At 41.4% G+C, this 16386-nt stretch overlaps 2 protein-coding genes across 2 annotated transcripts; both read left to right on the top strand.

Moving 5' to 3' along the window:
* Window positions 1-8525: 8525 nt before the first annotated feature.
* Window positions 8526-10091, top strand: LOC311005900 (nuclear factor 7, ovary-like; the record flags this gene model as incomplete). The annotated part of the gene is made up of 3 exons (XM_083998506.1): window positions 8526-8777; window positions 8883-9995; window positions 10086-10091. The coding sequence occupies 3 exons, from the start codon at window positions 8526-8528 to the stop codon at window positions 10089-10091; spliced, it is 1371 nt and encodes a 456-aa protein (XP_083854632.1).
* Window positions 10092-12799: 2708 nt separating this feature from the next.
* Window positions 12800-15219, top strand: LOC311006137 (E3 ubiquitin-protein ligase TRIM39-like; the record flags this gene model as incomplete). The annotated part of the gene is made up of 2 exons (XM_083998840.1): window positions 12800-12833; window positions 13817-15219. Exon 2 carries the CDS (start codon window positions 13834-13836, stop codon window positions 15217-15219), a length of 1386 nt encoding a protein of 461 aa, XP_083854966.1. The 5' UTR covers window positions 12800-12833; window positions 13817-13833.
* Between the last annotated feature and the right edge of the window lie 1167 nt (window positions 15220-16386).

The following is a 16386-nucleotide window of genomic DNA, read 5'->3' as shown; positions in this document are numbered from 1 at the left end:
AGGGTGTGTGAGAGGGGAGGGAACAGTGAACAGGCTGAACTCTGATAGCAGGAGGAGGAGGGAGAGGTCGTCAGGCTGGTTTGTGTCAGGAAGAGGAGCAGTGAGTCAGAATATTCACTTTACTGTATTTGTTTATTTGAATGGGACAGTGCACATTAATGGACAAAATTTCCGTCCGGAGTCCCATAGACATAAAAACAATTCAATAACAGTACACATTACACATAATAATGTAGACAACACAAAAAGACAAAAAGGCAACTATGACAATGAAGAACATATTGACAAACACATTCCACAGGTAGGGGGACCGTAAGAGTTTTGTTCTGGGATATAAAGTGCATAAGTGCTGCGTTAAAGTGACAAGTGCTAAAGTGCAAGAGTGCATAGGTACCAGGTTGTATTGCACAATGCCCTATAAAAGTATTAAGTGCCAGATAGTATTGCACAAGGCCCTAAAGTGCACATCAGTTTAAAGTGCCAGGTTGTGTTGCATGATGCCCATTACACCCAGTTGCACAAGCAGAAGTGTGTAGAAATTGCACAAAATGTAATCCATAATCGTATTATGTCAGTACTACTAAAACCAAAATGACATACACAAAAATATTGTGTACACTTGACTTAACTGAAAATAAAACCTCAAATGGTGCCCCGGCAGTTGTTATTACAGGTTACAGGTGGTCGCATGTCTGGTTTACTATAGTCTCTAAACATGGAGCCTGTGTAACTGTCATAAAGCAGCTGGTGATTGACTCAAACTCAGGGATCAGACAGGAAACCAAGTCAAAGTCTTTAGTTCTTCTACACAGTTGTTGCAGAACATTGCACACAGTCTCCTACATTAGACACTTCACTCACAAATGAAATATCTTGTGTAACCCCATGTAGCTGTATTGACTGACAAATAATTGGGGTGTTGTAGTACAGTGGGAATGGGCCTGAGTTCATCTGGAAATGGCGCTACCTGTCATAACTGTGATAGTGATATAAAATAATTTGGCGGTGCCTCCAATAACGTTTAAGAAGTAAACACAAAATGTGGTACTTCCCCTTTAGGATAAAAGTTCACTTTAACCTATTTTATATTTATCCAAAAAGTATCACCCTTGTAATTACAACACAGGATTTGGTTGAAACAACAAAAAAAATGTATTACAAAGTTACACATTGGATTTGCAAATTAGTTAACTAGTTTACTGTTTACCTTTAAGTGTGCATTGATAACAGTATTCAAAACTCTCATATAATGCTCTGGAAGGTTTGATACACAAATGACCCCTGATGAACCCAATGAGAGAATGTAAAATCAAAATGACCAGGGAAACTCAAATGTCCACAGCCCACACTCACACACACATTATGCTATTAAATGTAAATAAAAAACGTGGCAGGCCTGGTCGAAGCTTGTGAGGTGGAGGTCAGAAACGAATGGCCACTTCACTGGGTTTTAACCAGCATAAACAAAAGAACATGCCAAGTGTAAATGGTGTACTCACGAGTCCAGCAACAGTTAGAGATGAAGATGGGAAAAGGGGCAAAAGGCAAGGTGCAGTTTCAGCGGCAAGGGAACGGACGCTCACACTGCAAAAACTCAAATATCTTACCATGAATAGGCTATTTGTCTTATTTCTAGTCAAAATGTCATTTCTAGTCTAAACAAATCTCATTATGCCTACTTAAAATAAGAAACATCACAGTAAAAATAACTTGTTTTTAGACAGTTTGTACTTATTTAAAGCATATTTTCACTTGAAATAAGTAGAAAAATCTGATAGTGGAGCAAGTTTTTCTTCCATATTACAAGCTCAAAAAACTTGCTTTCACTGGCAGATTATTCTACTTATTTCAAGTGAATATTTGTTTGAAACAAGTGAAAATTATGTAAAAACAAGTACATTTTTAGGTGATGTGTCTTATTTTAAGTGGAAAGAGGTTAGTTTTGACTAGAAATTAGACATTTTGACAAGAAAAAGGAAAAATATTCTTGGAAAGATTTTGAGTTTTTGCAGTGCAAGTACAGCTGTTCCTCCAACAGTCAAGGCTCTCCCGGGTCCTCTCTCTCTCCCTCTTATGGCAAATGTCCGGTCCTGAATCACATAAATTCCTCTCTGTAACTAAGCTACAGGCTTATTCATGGCGAAAAACCCACAATACTATGTCTTAAACAAATAAGCAATTGCTAACTGCAATGCAGAATTAACCATGTGAAAGCCTATGAGCAGGCTAAGCTAAAGGCTAGCAGCGATTAGCAATTCAGCTCGTCTTTACAATTCCACAATAGCACCGAAAAAAAAAAACATGGATTTACCTCTGGCAGCTTCTCAGAGTTCCCACACATCAACCACAGGACGACTCTCCGTCAGTCTTGGGAGTTAGGAGTGTTTTTAAGAAAAAATCAAAGCAGGAAGAGAGATCATCAGCCCAGGAGAGAGAGAGTGCAGCAGGGAAAGTTGCTGAGAAGAGAAAGGTAAACGCTGCAGAACGGTTTGATGTTGATGTGTGTTGCTACGTTACCTTGATGAAGCCTGACGAGTGTTTAATTACCGTGGAAACTCCGGTGAGTGATGACGTTGTTGACGTTTAGCTGCTGTCGGCTAGCGAGTTAGCATGATACTAGCATGATACAAAGCAAGTTAAAAACCAGTCAGAGCTTTTCCCAGAAGCTTTATGTTGAATTTATGATGTTAGTTGTTTAAAATGTGTTATTTCAGTCAGTTATTTCAGGCTAAAGTGCAGCTAAAGATGTGTGCAAGCAGAGACGTTTGGTGCAAGTTAAAAACAAAGACAAAAAAAGATGCTAGCATACTATTGAGTTATCTAAAAACCTCTAATTTAATATAGAGTGTGGATGTGAAGAAAGTCATGTCTGTGGTAAACTGATAAATTATAATTGTTTGATTAAGAATACTGTTTAAAAAAATGTAAGAGATTATCTGTTAATAAATTAAGTGTAATGTACATTGATACACATTTCAAAATAAAATGAAAATGTACCCAATTCTTAGCCTAGAAATCTAGACGCACCCTAGCGGCAGCAAAAATATTTGCTCCGTAGGTGGGTCTAGAAACGAGCCATAGGAACTTTTTGAGTCTCGAACACCGATTGTGTTCACCAATCACAGCGCTCTATCTGTTTAGAGAGTCGTTGGGCGGGCTTAAGGTGATGACGACATACATTTTAATTGGCTTGTCAGGCTAACGTAATCCTGCTCTTTGCTCTGATTGGTCGTAGCGCTAGCTAGCGCTACCCTATTGCGTGCAGAGGAAGTTTGAAAGACAGCCTTCATCCCGCCCCCTGGATTGAGCCGAGGTCTACCGGTCGTTTCCAGACTATACATTTTAGTGATATAGTCTGGCTCGTCAGGCTACCCAATTCTAGCTACCAGGCTCATTTCCATTGTCAGTCCCCTAGCTAAAATAGAAACAAACAAACATGACTTAATTCATGATGAGTGAGTAATTTGATTTATTTTGCATTATTTGTGCAGACTGGTTTTTGGTGACCCCGGATCAGCTGAGTGAAGTCTGAGATCGATGGCAAGCAAGACCCACCAGATGTTTTGGAACGCACAGGATTTCCCAGATAAGGAGACAATCACACAACTATATCTACCCAGGTAGTGTAGCTATAAAACACAAGAAACACAACACAAGAACCACACGGGACACTAAACAGTACAACAAGAACTGAACAAGAGAAACTGAGAATTAGACCGTTTATTCTCTGATCTTTTATTTTATTTTATTCTGAATGAAAGAGCTCGATTTTATTTTATTTTTTATTTTAGTTTGTGTTGTTTTAGTCACTCTAAATGTGATATTTTTGTGTTACCCTGCTATAAAACTGTCAGATGGTTCATAACAGAAACTATAATCTCTTACTTACTCAGGGCCTAGGTTTTAGTTTTAGAATAATCCAGATTTTTTTGGATCAAAGTTTCCCTGGTTCTTTATAAAAGAGGAGGAGAAAGAGGCAGACAAGTGCTTCCTGCTTCCACCACCACCAACACCCAGTTGTTCAAAGGTAATCTGATCGGATTTTGGTTCATGGTTTGGATCAAATCTTGAAATTGCGTTGATTCAAAACTAAAAACTAATTCTGAGATCGGATTAGATCACGTGGTCCAGTCTTGGTTTTAATCTGGATCAAATCTTAATCTTCAGTTTGTGTTGTTCAGAACTTTTAAGTAGGATCAGGAAAACTTTGATCCAAAAAAATCTGTGGTCCCAGCAGCTTGGTGGATTCAAGGTGGATTTAAATCAAATTCAAACAATGTTTATCAGAGTCAGAGTCAGTTTATTTGCCATTTGTGGAAGGAGACCACACTGGAAAAGAATTTTGCAAGAGCTCAAACAGTAGCACTTAAGACAATAAGACAATAGACAACATTTTGTTGATGAGACAATCAATTTAAAAAAAAATCAATAAATGTAGTATAATGTAGTATAGACCGTTTCAGAGAGTATAAACAAATACAGGTGTTACCAAGAATACTAATTAAGGCTCCATTCCATTTAGTGTACCAGAGCGTTTTCTAATGAGCCACACCTGTCTTTGTTTATACTCTCTGAAAGGGTCTATATAAACATAGTATTGATATTTTGCACCTGGTTTTTAAACCACAACAGTGATAAGTAAATAAAGTTAACTTTTGATCATTCAACAAATTAATAACTTTTCCCCAACTACTGGATAATTATATTACATTTGAATTTTGAAGTTTGAATTTGAAACACATGGGAAAATATTCACAATGTATTTGACTAATACTGAAAATTTGCTTTTTTTTCTCTTTCTTTTTTTCAATGTATTAGACCAGATGGGGTCTGGCTGTTAAAAAGACATGGAAGAAACAACAAAGAGCACAGAAAACAACACATACCCAATTTTCAGATGAATCCACTATGAGTGTCTCCATGCTGCTGCTCTACCTGTTGTTTACAGACCAATCAGTCTTCAGTCTGATACACAGTCACATTTAACACTCATTATCTGGTAATCTAGAAAAGTTTGTATCTGGATCAGACTGATTCGATCCAACTGAGCTTTGAACAACTGGGATCAAATTAAAGATGGATTACACGATCCTGGATAGCAAAAAAAAAAAAAAAGGGGATTTCAATATCCAGATAATTTTGATCCAGATTAAACCTTTTGAACAAATGGGCCCTGACAGGTAGGTAGAAAACAGGACGAGCGCCTTCTCGCTGGCCCCGCCCCTTTTCCCCCCGTCACCTCTCAGGCTCAGACTGTGTCTCTGCAGGTCTGCCAGGTTTATGAGCCTCATCACCTTTAATGCCGTCAGTCTAATTGGCTCTGCACTTCCAATTAGCTCTGGCTGTTAGCACCTGCACACACACACACACACACACTCTCACACACAGAAAGACGAACGGCGCTGAGTGTAAGACCCGACAATTAATCATTATCAGGGAGGAGCGACGGCGACATTGTGGGACTTTTTAGTTTGAGGTGTAAAATTTTCGTCATTGTGGTTTCAGGTGTCAAACAGTGTTGAGACGTGAGTCATTTAGCAGCGTGAAATATGAATTATGAAGCCGTAACTCGCTGTAATCACTTCACCGCCGACAAAAAGGCACTTAGTGATGAATCTGACAGAACCAGCGGCTGTGTGAACAAAGCTGCAGCGGGTTGAGAGGTGAACGCAGCGGCTCGTCACACGAACGGACGGACGCCTTTTTAATTAGCGCCGTCTGGACGAGCTGATTAACCAGCGACGAACGAACAAAACCTGGATCTGCTCGGCTCGGGTTTCTGAGGAGGCTTCGACAACGAACATGGTCGACATCACAGGAACATCAAGGTAGCTACTCTTATTTACTTTATCTTTAATCATACATAAAAAAAGAAAGAAAAGAAATCATCGCTGTAACTCACATGTGTAAATATTTCATCCTGTGAATATCAAAACAATAAATGTTCAAACTATTCAAAGTGCTTTTGTGTTAAAAATAGAAAATTACAGTAAAATTAAAACAAAGTTGATTTAAAGGGATAGTTCAATAATCATGTAACGTTACAAGACAGAGTTGTTTTAGAGGCAATGCAGCCGGAACTACATTCCAGACACGGCTGCTGGGCGGAGGGATTTCAAAAGAGAAAGTAGTTCAGATTATTTGCTTCATGTGTTGTAATGTTACATAATTTTACGTTGTTATCTCATAGCGTGGTGAATGTGCAGGTCACAACTTGTCCACCAGAGCGTTGTTGTGGAGTTGTTGGATTGTGTATTTGATGAGTTTGATGAGGGACAGGGGACCTGCACCGTTCACCTCCATTGTGTTCACTGAGCAGCTCACGTCTCTGCCCCGCCGATCTCAAAACAACATGCACCGATAATTAAAGGTGATGAACCTATTACTGCTGTGACTATAGGGATTATGGTGAGAGGAGGATCTGAATACATGTTGAACTGTCCCTTTTAACATCTCATGCATCTACACCGCTCCTCCTGGAGGATCCCAAGGCGTTCCCAGACCAGATTAGATGCTGTAATTCTGCCAACAAGTTCTGGGTCTCACCCGAGGGCTCATCCCAGTTGGAAGACCTTCACTTGAAGGTCATGGAGGCCAATCACAGTGGATACGACAGGTGCACAGATCGGAGCGCCAGGTGAAGGATGAGGGTTGATGTTGAACTGGTATGAAACTTTACAAGATAGATAGATAGATAGATAGATAGATAGATAGATAGATAGATAGATAGATAGATAGATAGATAGATAGATAGATAGATAGATAGATAGATAGATAGATAGATAGATAGATAGATAGATAGATAGATAGATAGATAGATAGATAGATAGATAGATATCATTTGACATGAAGCGGTAGGCCTACGGGAGGAGCAGTCGGTACCGCGGCCGCCAGATGATCCTTTTGAATCATTGACTGAAAAACAGCCGCCTGTCATTAAAAATGAAATTGCGGATCAGAGAATATTGGAATGATACCGCTTCTCATCAGCGCAGCGGTCCGACTCCTCATCACGGAATGAGAGACATCTGAAGGAGGAAGTCTCCTCTCCCGGCGCAAAACCACCTCAATATTCTCATCAGTCCATACAACAGTGCACAGTTCGTGCTGCTCCTCAGTTTCACTTGTTTTTTTTATTTGACAGTTTCACACAGAACTTTCTGATGGTAGTAGGAGTCTCTCCATGTTTCTCCTTCTGCCACAGTAAAAAAAAAAGAAAAAAGAAAGAAAGGAACATTTACATTTTTTCAGACAAGATGCCAGTCTCAGAATTTTTTTTTTTTTTTTCGGAAATCAATGCCCGACCCCTGTCCCAATGTCAACACTGGCACATGTACCTGTAGTGAAAACCACACCCTCTCCCCGTGACAGGTGTGGAGTGGACGTGGTTTACTCATCTTATTTGCATTTCAAGGTGCAGACACAGAAATGGCTCGTTCTCAGGAGAGCTCCAGAGAGCCACTTTTAGATTACTGAGATGTAGAGCTGCAGATTGATTTGAGGACAATACACTAGGAATACTATATGGTTGGACAACTTAGGACCATGTGAAATGGTTGAAAAACAGCATAATATGGGACCTTTAAGTTTCGTTTTTCCCCCCAGACCATAGCGCTTCTCAACGAGATGGTGGAAGCACTGTGCTGAAACTCCGCAATGTTGCTTTAAGTGTCATAAACAAATTTACTATATATTGCCAAAACTCCACCCCCTCACCTGGCTCACCTGAAATAGACCAGGGTGGTTATTAACACTGAGGACAAAGTCCCACGGACCACATTATCGAACTCCATCAGTCCCAGAGACGCTGACTGAAGAAGCGACGATCAGATTCAGCTTCAGACCAAACTAACAACTTCCTGTGAGTGAGTCCAGCTACAACACTGCTGCTTCAACCTGCTGACACTCCACACACTGAAGGTGAGTTTTTGTGAACAGTCGCTGCTGCTCTTTATTTCAATTTGACTATTTACTGAAGAACTTTAGTAGAAGTTTGAGGAACTGGACTATTTTCTTTTCTTCATGTTTCTGCTCCACGATCTGCTACTTTTTACTGCACAACATTTATCACATTGAGTTTCTTCAGACTAGAGATTAAATAATTCACAAACTAAACTGAGCTGCTGCACCGTGTGTTATCAGCAGTGGATCAAAGGTCTGGAATAAAACTCAACTTCTTTTACATGGTAGACAAGACTCCACCCCCTCACCTGGCTCACCTGAGATGAACCAGGTTGGTTATTAACACTGAGGACAAAGTCTGAGGAACCACATTATCGGGCTTCATCAGTCCCAGAGACGCAGACTGAAGAAGAGACGATCAGATTCAGCTTCAGACCAAACTAACAACTTCCTGTGAGTGAGTCCAGCTACAACACTGCTGCTTCAACCTGCTGAAGGTGAGTTTGACTAAAACCTGAACTCAGAGTCACAGTAAACTTCCGTCAAGTCAGTAGAGGAGGGAGGGGAGCCATTACTGACTCTACTTCCTGTCTGCTGTGTTTTCAGCTTCACTCTCAGACTAAATGGCTTCCAGACCAGAGGAGGATCTCTGCTGTCCGATCTGTACGGAGGTCTTCAAAGATCCTGTTGTTCTGTCCTGCAGCCACAGCTTCTGTAAAGACTGTCTGAAGAGCTGGTGGAGAGAGAAACGAGATCCACTGTGTCCAGTTTGTAAGAGAAGATCTTCAAAGGAGAATCCACCTATTAACCTGGCGTTGAAGAACCTGTGTGAGAGCTTCTTACAGCAGAAAGAGGAGAGAGAGCAGAGATCTTCAGTGTTTGAACCACTTATTAACCTGGTGTTGAAGAACCTAATAATAATAATAATAATAATAATAATGATAATAATAATAAGCTTCTTACAGCTGAGAGAGCAGAGATCTTCAGAGCCTCTCTGCAGTCTGCACTCTGAGAAACTCAAACTCTTCTGTCTGGACCATCAGCAGCCAGTGTGTCACATCTGCAGAGATTCAGAAACACACACCAACCACAGATTCAAACCCATCGACGAAGTTGCTTCACAACTCAAGAAGGAACTTGAGGAAACTCTGGAGCTCTTAAAGAAGAAGTTAAAGGGTTTTGAAGAAGTTCAAGTGAAGTTTGGTCAAACAGCAGAACACATTAAGGTCCAGGCCCGACACACAGAGAGGCAGATTAAGGAGCAGTTTGAGAAGCTTCACCAGTTTCTAGAAGAGGAAGAGGAGGCCAGGATGGCTGCACTGAGGGAGGAAGAGGATCAGAAGAGTCAGAGGATGAAGGAGAAGATGGAGGCTCTGAGCAGAGAGATAGCAGCTCTTTCACACACAGTCAGAGCCACAGAGGACGAGCTGAGAGCTGAAGACGTCTCATTCCTGCTCAACTACAAGGCTGCAGTGGAAAGAGTCCAGCAGCGCCCCCTGCTGGAGGATCCACAGCTGGACTCAGGAGCTCTGATAGACCAGGCCAAACACCTGGGCAGCATCTGGAACAAGATGAAGGACATGGTCTCCTACAGTCCTGTGGTTCTGGACCCAAACACTGCTCATCCAAGACTCATCCTGTCTGAAGATCTGACCAGTGTGAGACTGGGAGACAAACAGCAGCTTCCTGACAATCCAGAGAGGATAGATTATTTGTACTCTGTCCTGGGCTCTGAGGGTTTTAACTCAGGGACTCACAGCTGGGATGTCGAGGTTGGAGACAGTACAGACTGGAGACTGGGTGTGCTAACAGAGTCTGTGCAGAGGAAGAAACACGAATTGCTTGGATTATGGAGAATATGGTTCGATGGAGATGAATACCTAGCACATTCACCATCAGCATCAAACATTGTTCTCCCAGTGCAGAAGAAGCTCCAGAGGATCAGAGTGAATCTGGACTTCAACAGAGGACAACTGTCGTTCTCTGATCCTGATACTAACACACACATACACACCTTCACACACACTTTCACTGAGAAGATGTTTCCATACATTAACACTGCTGATAAAGTCCCATTGAAGCTGAGTAGAGCAGTTAGAGATAAGGGAAAAGTCAGTGAATGGAACATGTTAAACTTCACCTGCTGTCTCATTATTACACTTTTCCTTTTTTTGTTTGTTAAGGAGTGATGGAGTGGCTAACCCGGGGGGGGGGGGGGGGGGGGGGGGACTGCTGTCATGCATGTGCACTACAGTGTGTGTGTGTGTGTGTGCGCCAATAAGAAACTGTGCTATGCGTAGACGAATGAACGGAAGACATGCGGCGGAATGGCTGCCCCGCCACTCCTAAATGAATGTAGAGGAAACACTGTATGATTTCATATTATGTTTGTTAATGACTTTGTGTGAAGTGATGAGCACCAGTAAACTGATGGAGAAACTTTATTTTCAGTTCTGGTCCAGATGATGAAATGTCAAACATGAAAAGTGATTGTTATTGTTATTGACTACAGGGATTATGTCTCAGTTCCTGTCTCTTGAAGCACGTTGTGACAATGGGAGTCAGAGCGACTGGACTATAATTATTCAGATTGAGTACTGAAGAAGACTTCTTAGGGACTTGGATGATGGTTGCAGATTTGGGGCAGGGTGGGATGATAGCCTGCGCTACGGACAGATTTAAGATGTTTGTAGATACACCAGCCAGTTCAAAGGCACAGGCCCTAAGGACCTTCCCAGATACTCTGACAGGACCGGGCGAAGAAGCTGTTGAGCTCATCTGCCAGTGAGGTGCTGCTGTTGGTGTCGCTGGTTATTGTTCTGCCCTTGTAGTTGGTAATTTGTTGAATTCCTTGCCAAACCTGTCTGGTGTTGTTGTCCATAAGGGGTGGGCAACCGCCGTTCCGACATCCCACCAGTCCGACATAGCGCTCTAATTGTCTAAATGGCAACACTTAATTTTCTATCAAATCTCCCATTATTCAGACAATTCTTGCCTCCTATGTTCGGAATGACGGTATTTCTTTTTTCTTTTCTTAAACATCCTGCCTTTCTGACAATTCCTTTAATAGCGTATTTTTTCCTCAAAAGATTGTGCACTGGTTGGGTTTAGGCAATGATGAAAGGAGTTGGTTAAGTTAAGTAAAAAGACCAGATAGAGGATAGACAGGACAGATAGATAGAGAGTCCAGAAGTAGAGAGTCCAGATAAGTAGGAGGGAGTCACCTGTTGAGTAATGCACATTTTCTTATATTGAAAGCCTTGTTGGAATGGTGGGACAAGGACATGTTGGAATAGCGGTATGTAGGAATGGTGGGATGTCTAAATAGCGGTATGTCGGAATGGTGGGATGTCAGAATGACATCATGTAACCGTCCATAAGATGGTCTTTGATTGTCTTTCTATAAGCTTGTTTGGTCACTTTAATAACTTTCCTGAGTTAATGTGATGCTTCCATGTGTTAATTCATGCTTCACCGTTACAAAATCACGGTGCGGGTAAAAGAAAAGAGAAAAGACTGTTGTATGTCTCAGTGAGAGGGCTGAGGTCTGACGAACCTCCTTCAAGCTAACGGTTACTGCCCCAATGAGTCAGCTAAAAATCTAGCATGTGGCTAACTGTCAGACATTTCCAGTTGCCACTAAACATACAGGACCTAAACCATTTACAAAAAAACAACAGCCTTGAAACCTTTTGAATGTTAATCACCTTAATGTAAAAGCACAGCACAGTAAACCTCCAGAGAGTGAAATCCCACCACCACTGCTCCTAGGCCTGGTTCTGAGGTCCGTCAGGTAGAGACCTAAAGAAGCTGACCAACTCCTGTGAGCCAGATATCATCCATGTGATCAGAGTCCAGATCTGAGTACAGGAGGATGCAAACATACATAATGTGTGAACTGTTGAATTGGCATATTGTTTGGGAGGCTGTTTAGAGTGAAGTGAAACTGACTGAACACTGATTTAAGACAAAACTGCTGCAACTGGGAAAACAAAGACAGAGATGAACACAGAGTTTTTGTGAACAGTCACTGCTGCTCTTTATTTCACTTTGATTATTTACTTAAGAACTTTAGTAGAAGTTTGAGGAACTGGACTTATTTCTTCTCTTCATGTTTCTGCTCCACTGATCTGCTACTTTCTACTGCACAACATTTATCACATTGAGTTTCTTCAGACGATAGAGGTTAAACAAATCACAAACAGAAACTAAACCGAACTGTTGCATCTTCCTGCTGAACTTTTAAGTGTGACAATGCTCCGCCCCCTCACATGGCTCAAACTAGAGCACTGGAAAAGAGAATAACGACACCACCATTGACTCCCGTGGTAAGGGTTTTGTGCCCCGAATGGCAGGATATGGGTATTGCAAAAACGCCCAGAAAACTCATTCACTCCAATGTATGTGTGTTGCCCACTTGCTTGTAAATTGATGAAAACGGCCGTGTTTTTGTTTTTAGGTGTCTTGGTCATATCAAATTATACTTATAATTTGTTTATTACAAAATGTAGATTGAAACATTAGTGTAGACAACTTTTTTTTTTTTTTTTTACTCGTCTATGTGTTAATATTTATCTGTAAAGGATCCTCAATGATGCTATTAACGTGGGTGATCTATAAATGTCCTTAAATTATTGACAATACCACACTTGCTCATTCACCAACAATGCAGAGATGTCATTTCTTGGGCGCTTTTGCAATACCCATATTCCTCCATCAGGAGGCGCTTCCATTGAAACAAAGCTGTCCTTACTCTCTTTTCCAGTGCTCTAGCTCAAACCAGGAAACTGCTGCATTTCCTCCTCACTCACAGAGACGCAGACTGAAGAAGAGACGATCAGATTCAGCTTCAGACCAAACTAACAACTTCCTGTGAGTGAGTCCAGCTACAACACTGCTGCTTCAACCTGCTGACACTCCACACACTGAAGGTGGTTAGGTGAGTTTTTGTAAACAGTCACTGCTGCTCTTTATTTCACTCTGATTATTTACTGAAGAACTTTAGTAGAAGTTTGAGGAACTGGACTTCTTTCTTCTCTTCATGTTTCTGCTCCACGATCTGCTACTTTCTACTGCACAACATTTATCACATTGAGTTTCTTCAGACGATAGAGGTTAAACACTGAAGGTGAGTTTGACTAAAACCTGGACTCAGAGTCACAGTAAACTTCAGTCAAGTCAGTAGAGGAGGAAAGAAGTGTCTTTCAAAATAATGCATAATTTTTATCCAGCAAAAAAGACTCTGGAAAGATTCAAAGTTGATATGGATTTTCTTTGTGTTTTCTGTGGACAAGAAATCGAAACAATACAGCACCTTTTCTATAACATTCTGGATTGACATTCAACACTTCATAAAAAGAACAACCGGACAAGTGATCACTTTACAAGAAAAGGACGTTTTTATTTTTTTTTGAAAACAACAAGCTGGACCAAGACACAACATTCTTTATACAACTGGTAGTACTTATGGCCAAATTTCATATCCACAAAAAAAATGGACAGAATCAAAACCCAGCCTGGATCATTTCACACAAGAAGTTCTCCAATATGCAACTACAATAAAAGACATTAAAAATAAAATAGCTATGAAAACGAACTGTATTTTTGAAAGATTCAACATAGCCCCTCTTTAAGAACTTTTCACTAGGTAAATGGATTCCTCCAAATCTGGCATTGTTTATTTTTAATTTTATTTATTTTTATTTTTATTATTTTAATGTCATTATTTGTACTGTCATTGTCATTTTTGTTTCCTTTTCTCATTATCCCCCTGTCTGCTTTGTCCACCTCTATCTCTTTGTATAATGCATAATATCAACATATGCTATGTTATGTGCTTAGATATTTCTGTTATGCTTATCTCACGTCAATAAAAAAAATGACTGACTCTACTTCTTGTCTGCTGTGTTTTCAGCTTCTCTCTCAGACTAAATGGCTTCCAGATTAGAGGATGATCTCTGCTGTCCGGTCTGTACAGAGGTCTTCAGAAATCCTGTTGTTCTGTCCTGCAGCCACAGCTTCTGTAAAGACTGTCTGAAGAGCTGGTGGAAGGAGAAACAAGATCGACTGTGTCCAGTTTGTAAGAGAAGATCTTCCAAGGAAAAACCACCTCTGAACCTGGCATTGAAGAACCTGTGTGAGAGCTTCTTACAGCTGAGAGAGCAGAGATCTTCAGAGGCCCTCTGCAGTCTGCACTCTGAGAAACTCAAACTCTTCTGTCTGGACCATCAGCAGCCAGTGTGTCTTGTCTGCAGAGATTCAGAAACACACACCAACCACAGATTCAGACCCATTGATGAAGCTGCTTCACAACTCAAGAAGGAACTTGAGGAAACTCTGGAGCCCTTAAAGAAGAAGTTAAAGGGTTTTGAAGAAGTTCAAGTGAAGTTTGGTCAAGCAGCAGAACACATTAAGGTCCAGGCCCGACACACAGAGAGGCAGATTAAGGAGCAGTTTGAGAAGCTTCACCAGTTTCTAGAAGAGGAAGAGGAGGCCAGGATGGCTGCACTGAGGGAGGAAGAGGAGCAGAAGAGTCAGAGGATGAAGGAGAAGATGGAGGCTCTGAGCAGAGAGAGAGCAGCTCTTTCACACACAGTCAGAGCCACAGAGGACGAGCTGAGAGCTGAAGACGTCTCATTCCTGCTCAACTACAAGGCTGCAGTGGAAAGAGTCCAGCAGCGCCCCCTGCTGCAGGATCCACAGCTGGACTCAGGAGCTCTGATAGACCAGGCCAAACACCTGGGCAACATCTGGAGCAAGATAAAGGACATGGTCCCCTACAGTCCTGTGGTTCTGGACCCAAACACTGCTCATCCAGATCTCATCCTGTCTGAAGATCTGACCAGTGTGAGACGAGGAAACAAACAACAGCTTCCTGACAATCCAGAGAGGTTTGATCATTTCTGCTCTGTCCTGGGCTCTGAGGGCTTTAACTCAGGGACTCACAGCTGGGATGTCGAGGTTGGAGACAGTACATGGTGGCAACTGGGTGTGTTAACAGAGTCTGTGCAGAGGAAGGGAGACAAGACAGGGTCTGGATTATGGAGAATATCGCTCTATAAATGTAAATATTTAGCACGTTCACCATCAGATCCAGGCATTGTTCTCCCAGAGCAGAAGAAGCTCCAGAGGATCAGAGTGAATCTGGACTTGAACAGAGGAAAACTGTCGTTCTCTGATCCTGATACTAACGCACACATACACACCTTCACACAACCTTTCACTCAGAACATGTTTCCATACATTTACACTGGTGATCTCCTCCCAGTGAAGCTGTTACCAGTGAAGGTGTCAGTGACAGTGGAGCAGAGCAGTTAGAGATATAGAGGATGATCATATTTATAATGTAGTTTATTTCTTAAAGGGAAAAGTCAGTGAATTGAACCTGTTAAACTGCACCTGTCCTCCCATTATATTTTTAGGCTCCTTTTTTTTTTTTTTTTTTACTACTTTTCAATATGTGAGATCATTTCATATTATGTTTGTTATGACTTTTGTGTGGAGTAATGAGCACCAGTAAACTGATGGAGATATAAACTTTGTTTTCAGTTCTGCTCCTGATGATGAAATGTTAAACATGAAAAGTGATTCTTGATTAATTACATGTGTGTAAAGTTTGTATCTGTTCATATGAAACAATATAAAATGTATCAACGTGTCAGTTCATCACAAAACATGAGATGAGTCTTTATTGGCCCCCTTGTCTGGTCAGACAAGAGACTCCAGGCGCCACATATACAGACATATACAATCAACATTTAAGAATACAAAAAACACATGCTCAACATAACACATTACCATATCACCTCCTCAAAGCTGCACAAAGCCCCCCCCCCCCGCACAGATGCCCGCAAATGATTGCACAAAAAATGGTTGCACAGTGTCCTACACGAACATATACAGTAGAATTGCAGAATGCCAAATTTGACCACTTGCTACAGCAGCAATGGTCTATCTCACATTATTGTAGTTCCTCTTTAAACACAGCAACACACTCACTGACCCTCTCCCCCCACCCCCCACCCTACCCCTCCCACACGCACACACACGCACATACACAATTTATTTCCTGCTGTTAAGTAGCTTGATTGATAATGGGATAAATGAGAGTTTGTACCTATATTAAAGCAAAAGTAAGCAATATTTTTGTGTTAATATAAGTCTTAAATAGTTATATATTCCGACAGCAATCACTTACATAGAGTGTTTGGACCGAAACACGGGTCTGTCAGTCACTCTGCTCTGCTCTGAGCCGAGGAGAAAACTTTTCTTGTATCTTACAATTTTTATCCAATGAGGAGAGAGAACGGCATGAAGGGCTGTGTGTGCAGCCAAGGGACGCTGTGAATGTGGTGACGTAGGGACGAGGACCAATAGATCCATGACGAGGGCGGGGGCTGCTAACTCCGTCGGCTGACAAGAAGTTATGGTGCGTTCAGGGCAGCCCGTAACTCGTGTTTTTCCGACCTGTGAAGTCGTACCAGT

The sequence above is a fragment of the Trachurus trachurus genome (assembly GCF_905171665.1).
Source record: "Trachurus trachurus genome assembly, chromosome: 22".
Lineage (NCBI taxonomy): Eukaryota > Metazoa > Chordata > Actinopteri > Carangiformes > Carangidae > Trachurus > Trachurus trachurus.
Note: the sequence above shows the minus strand (reverse complement) of the source record. Positions and strands in the feature narration are given on the sequence as shown.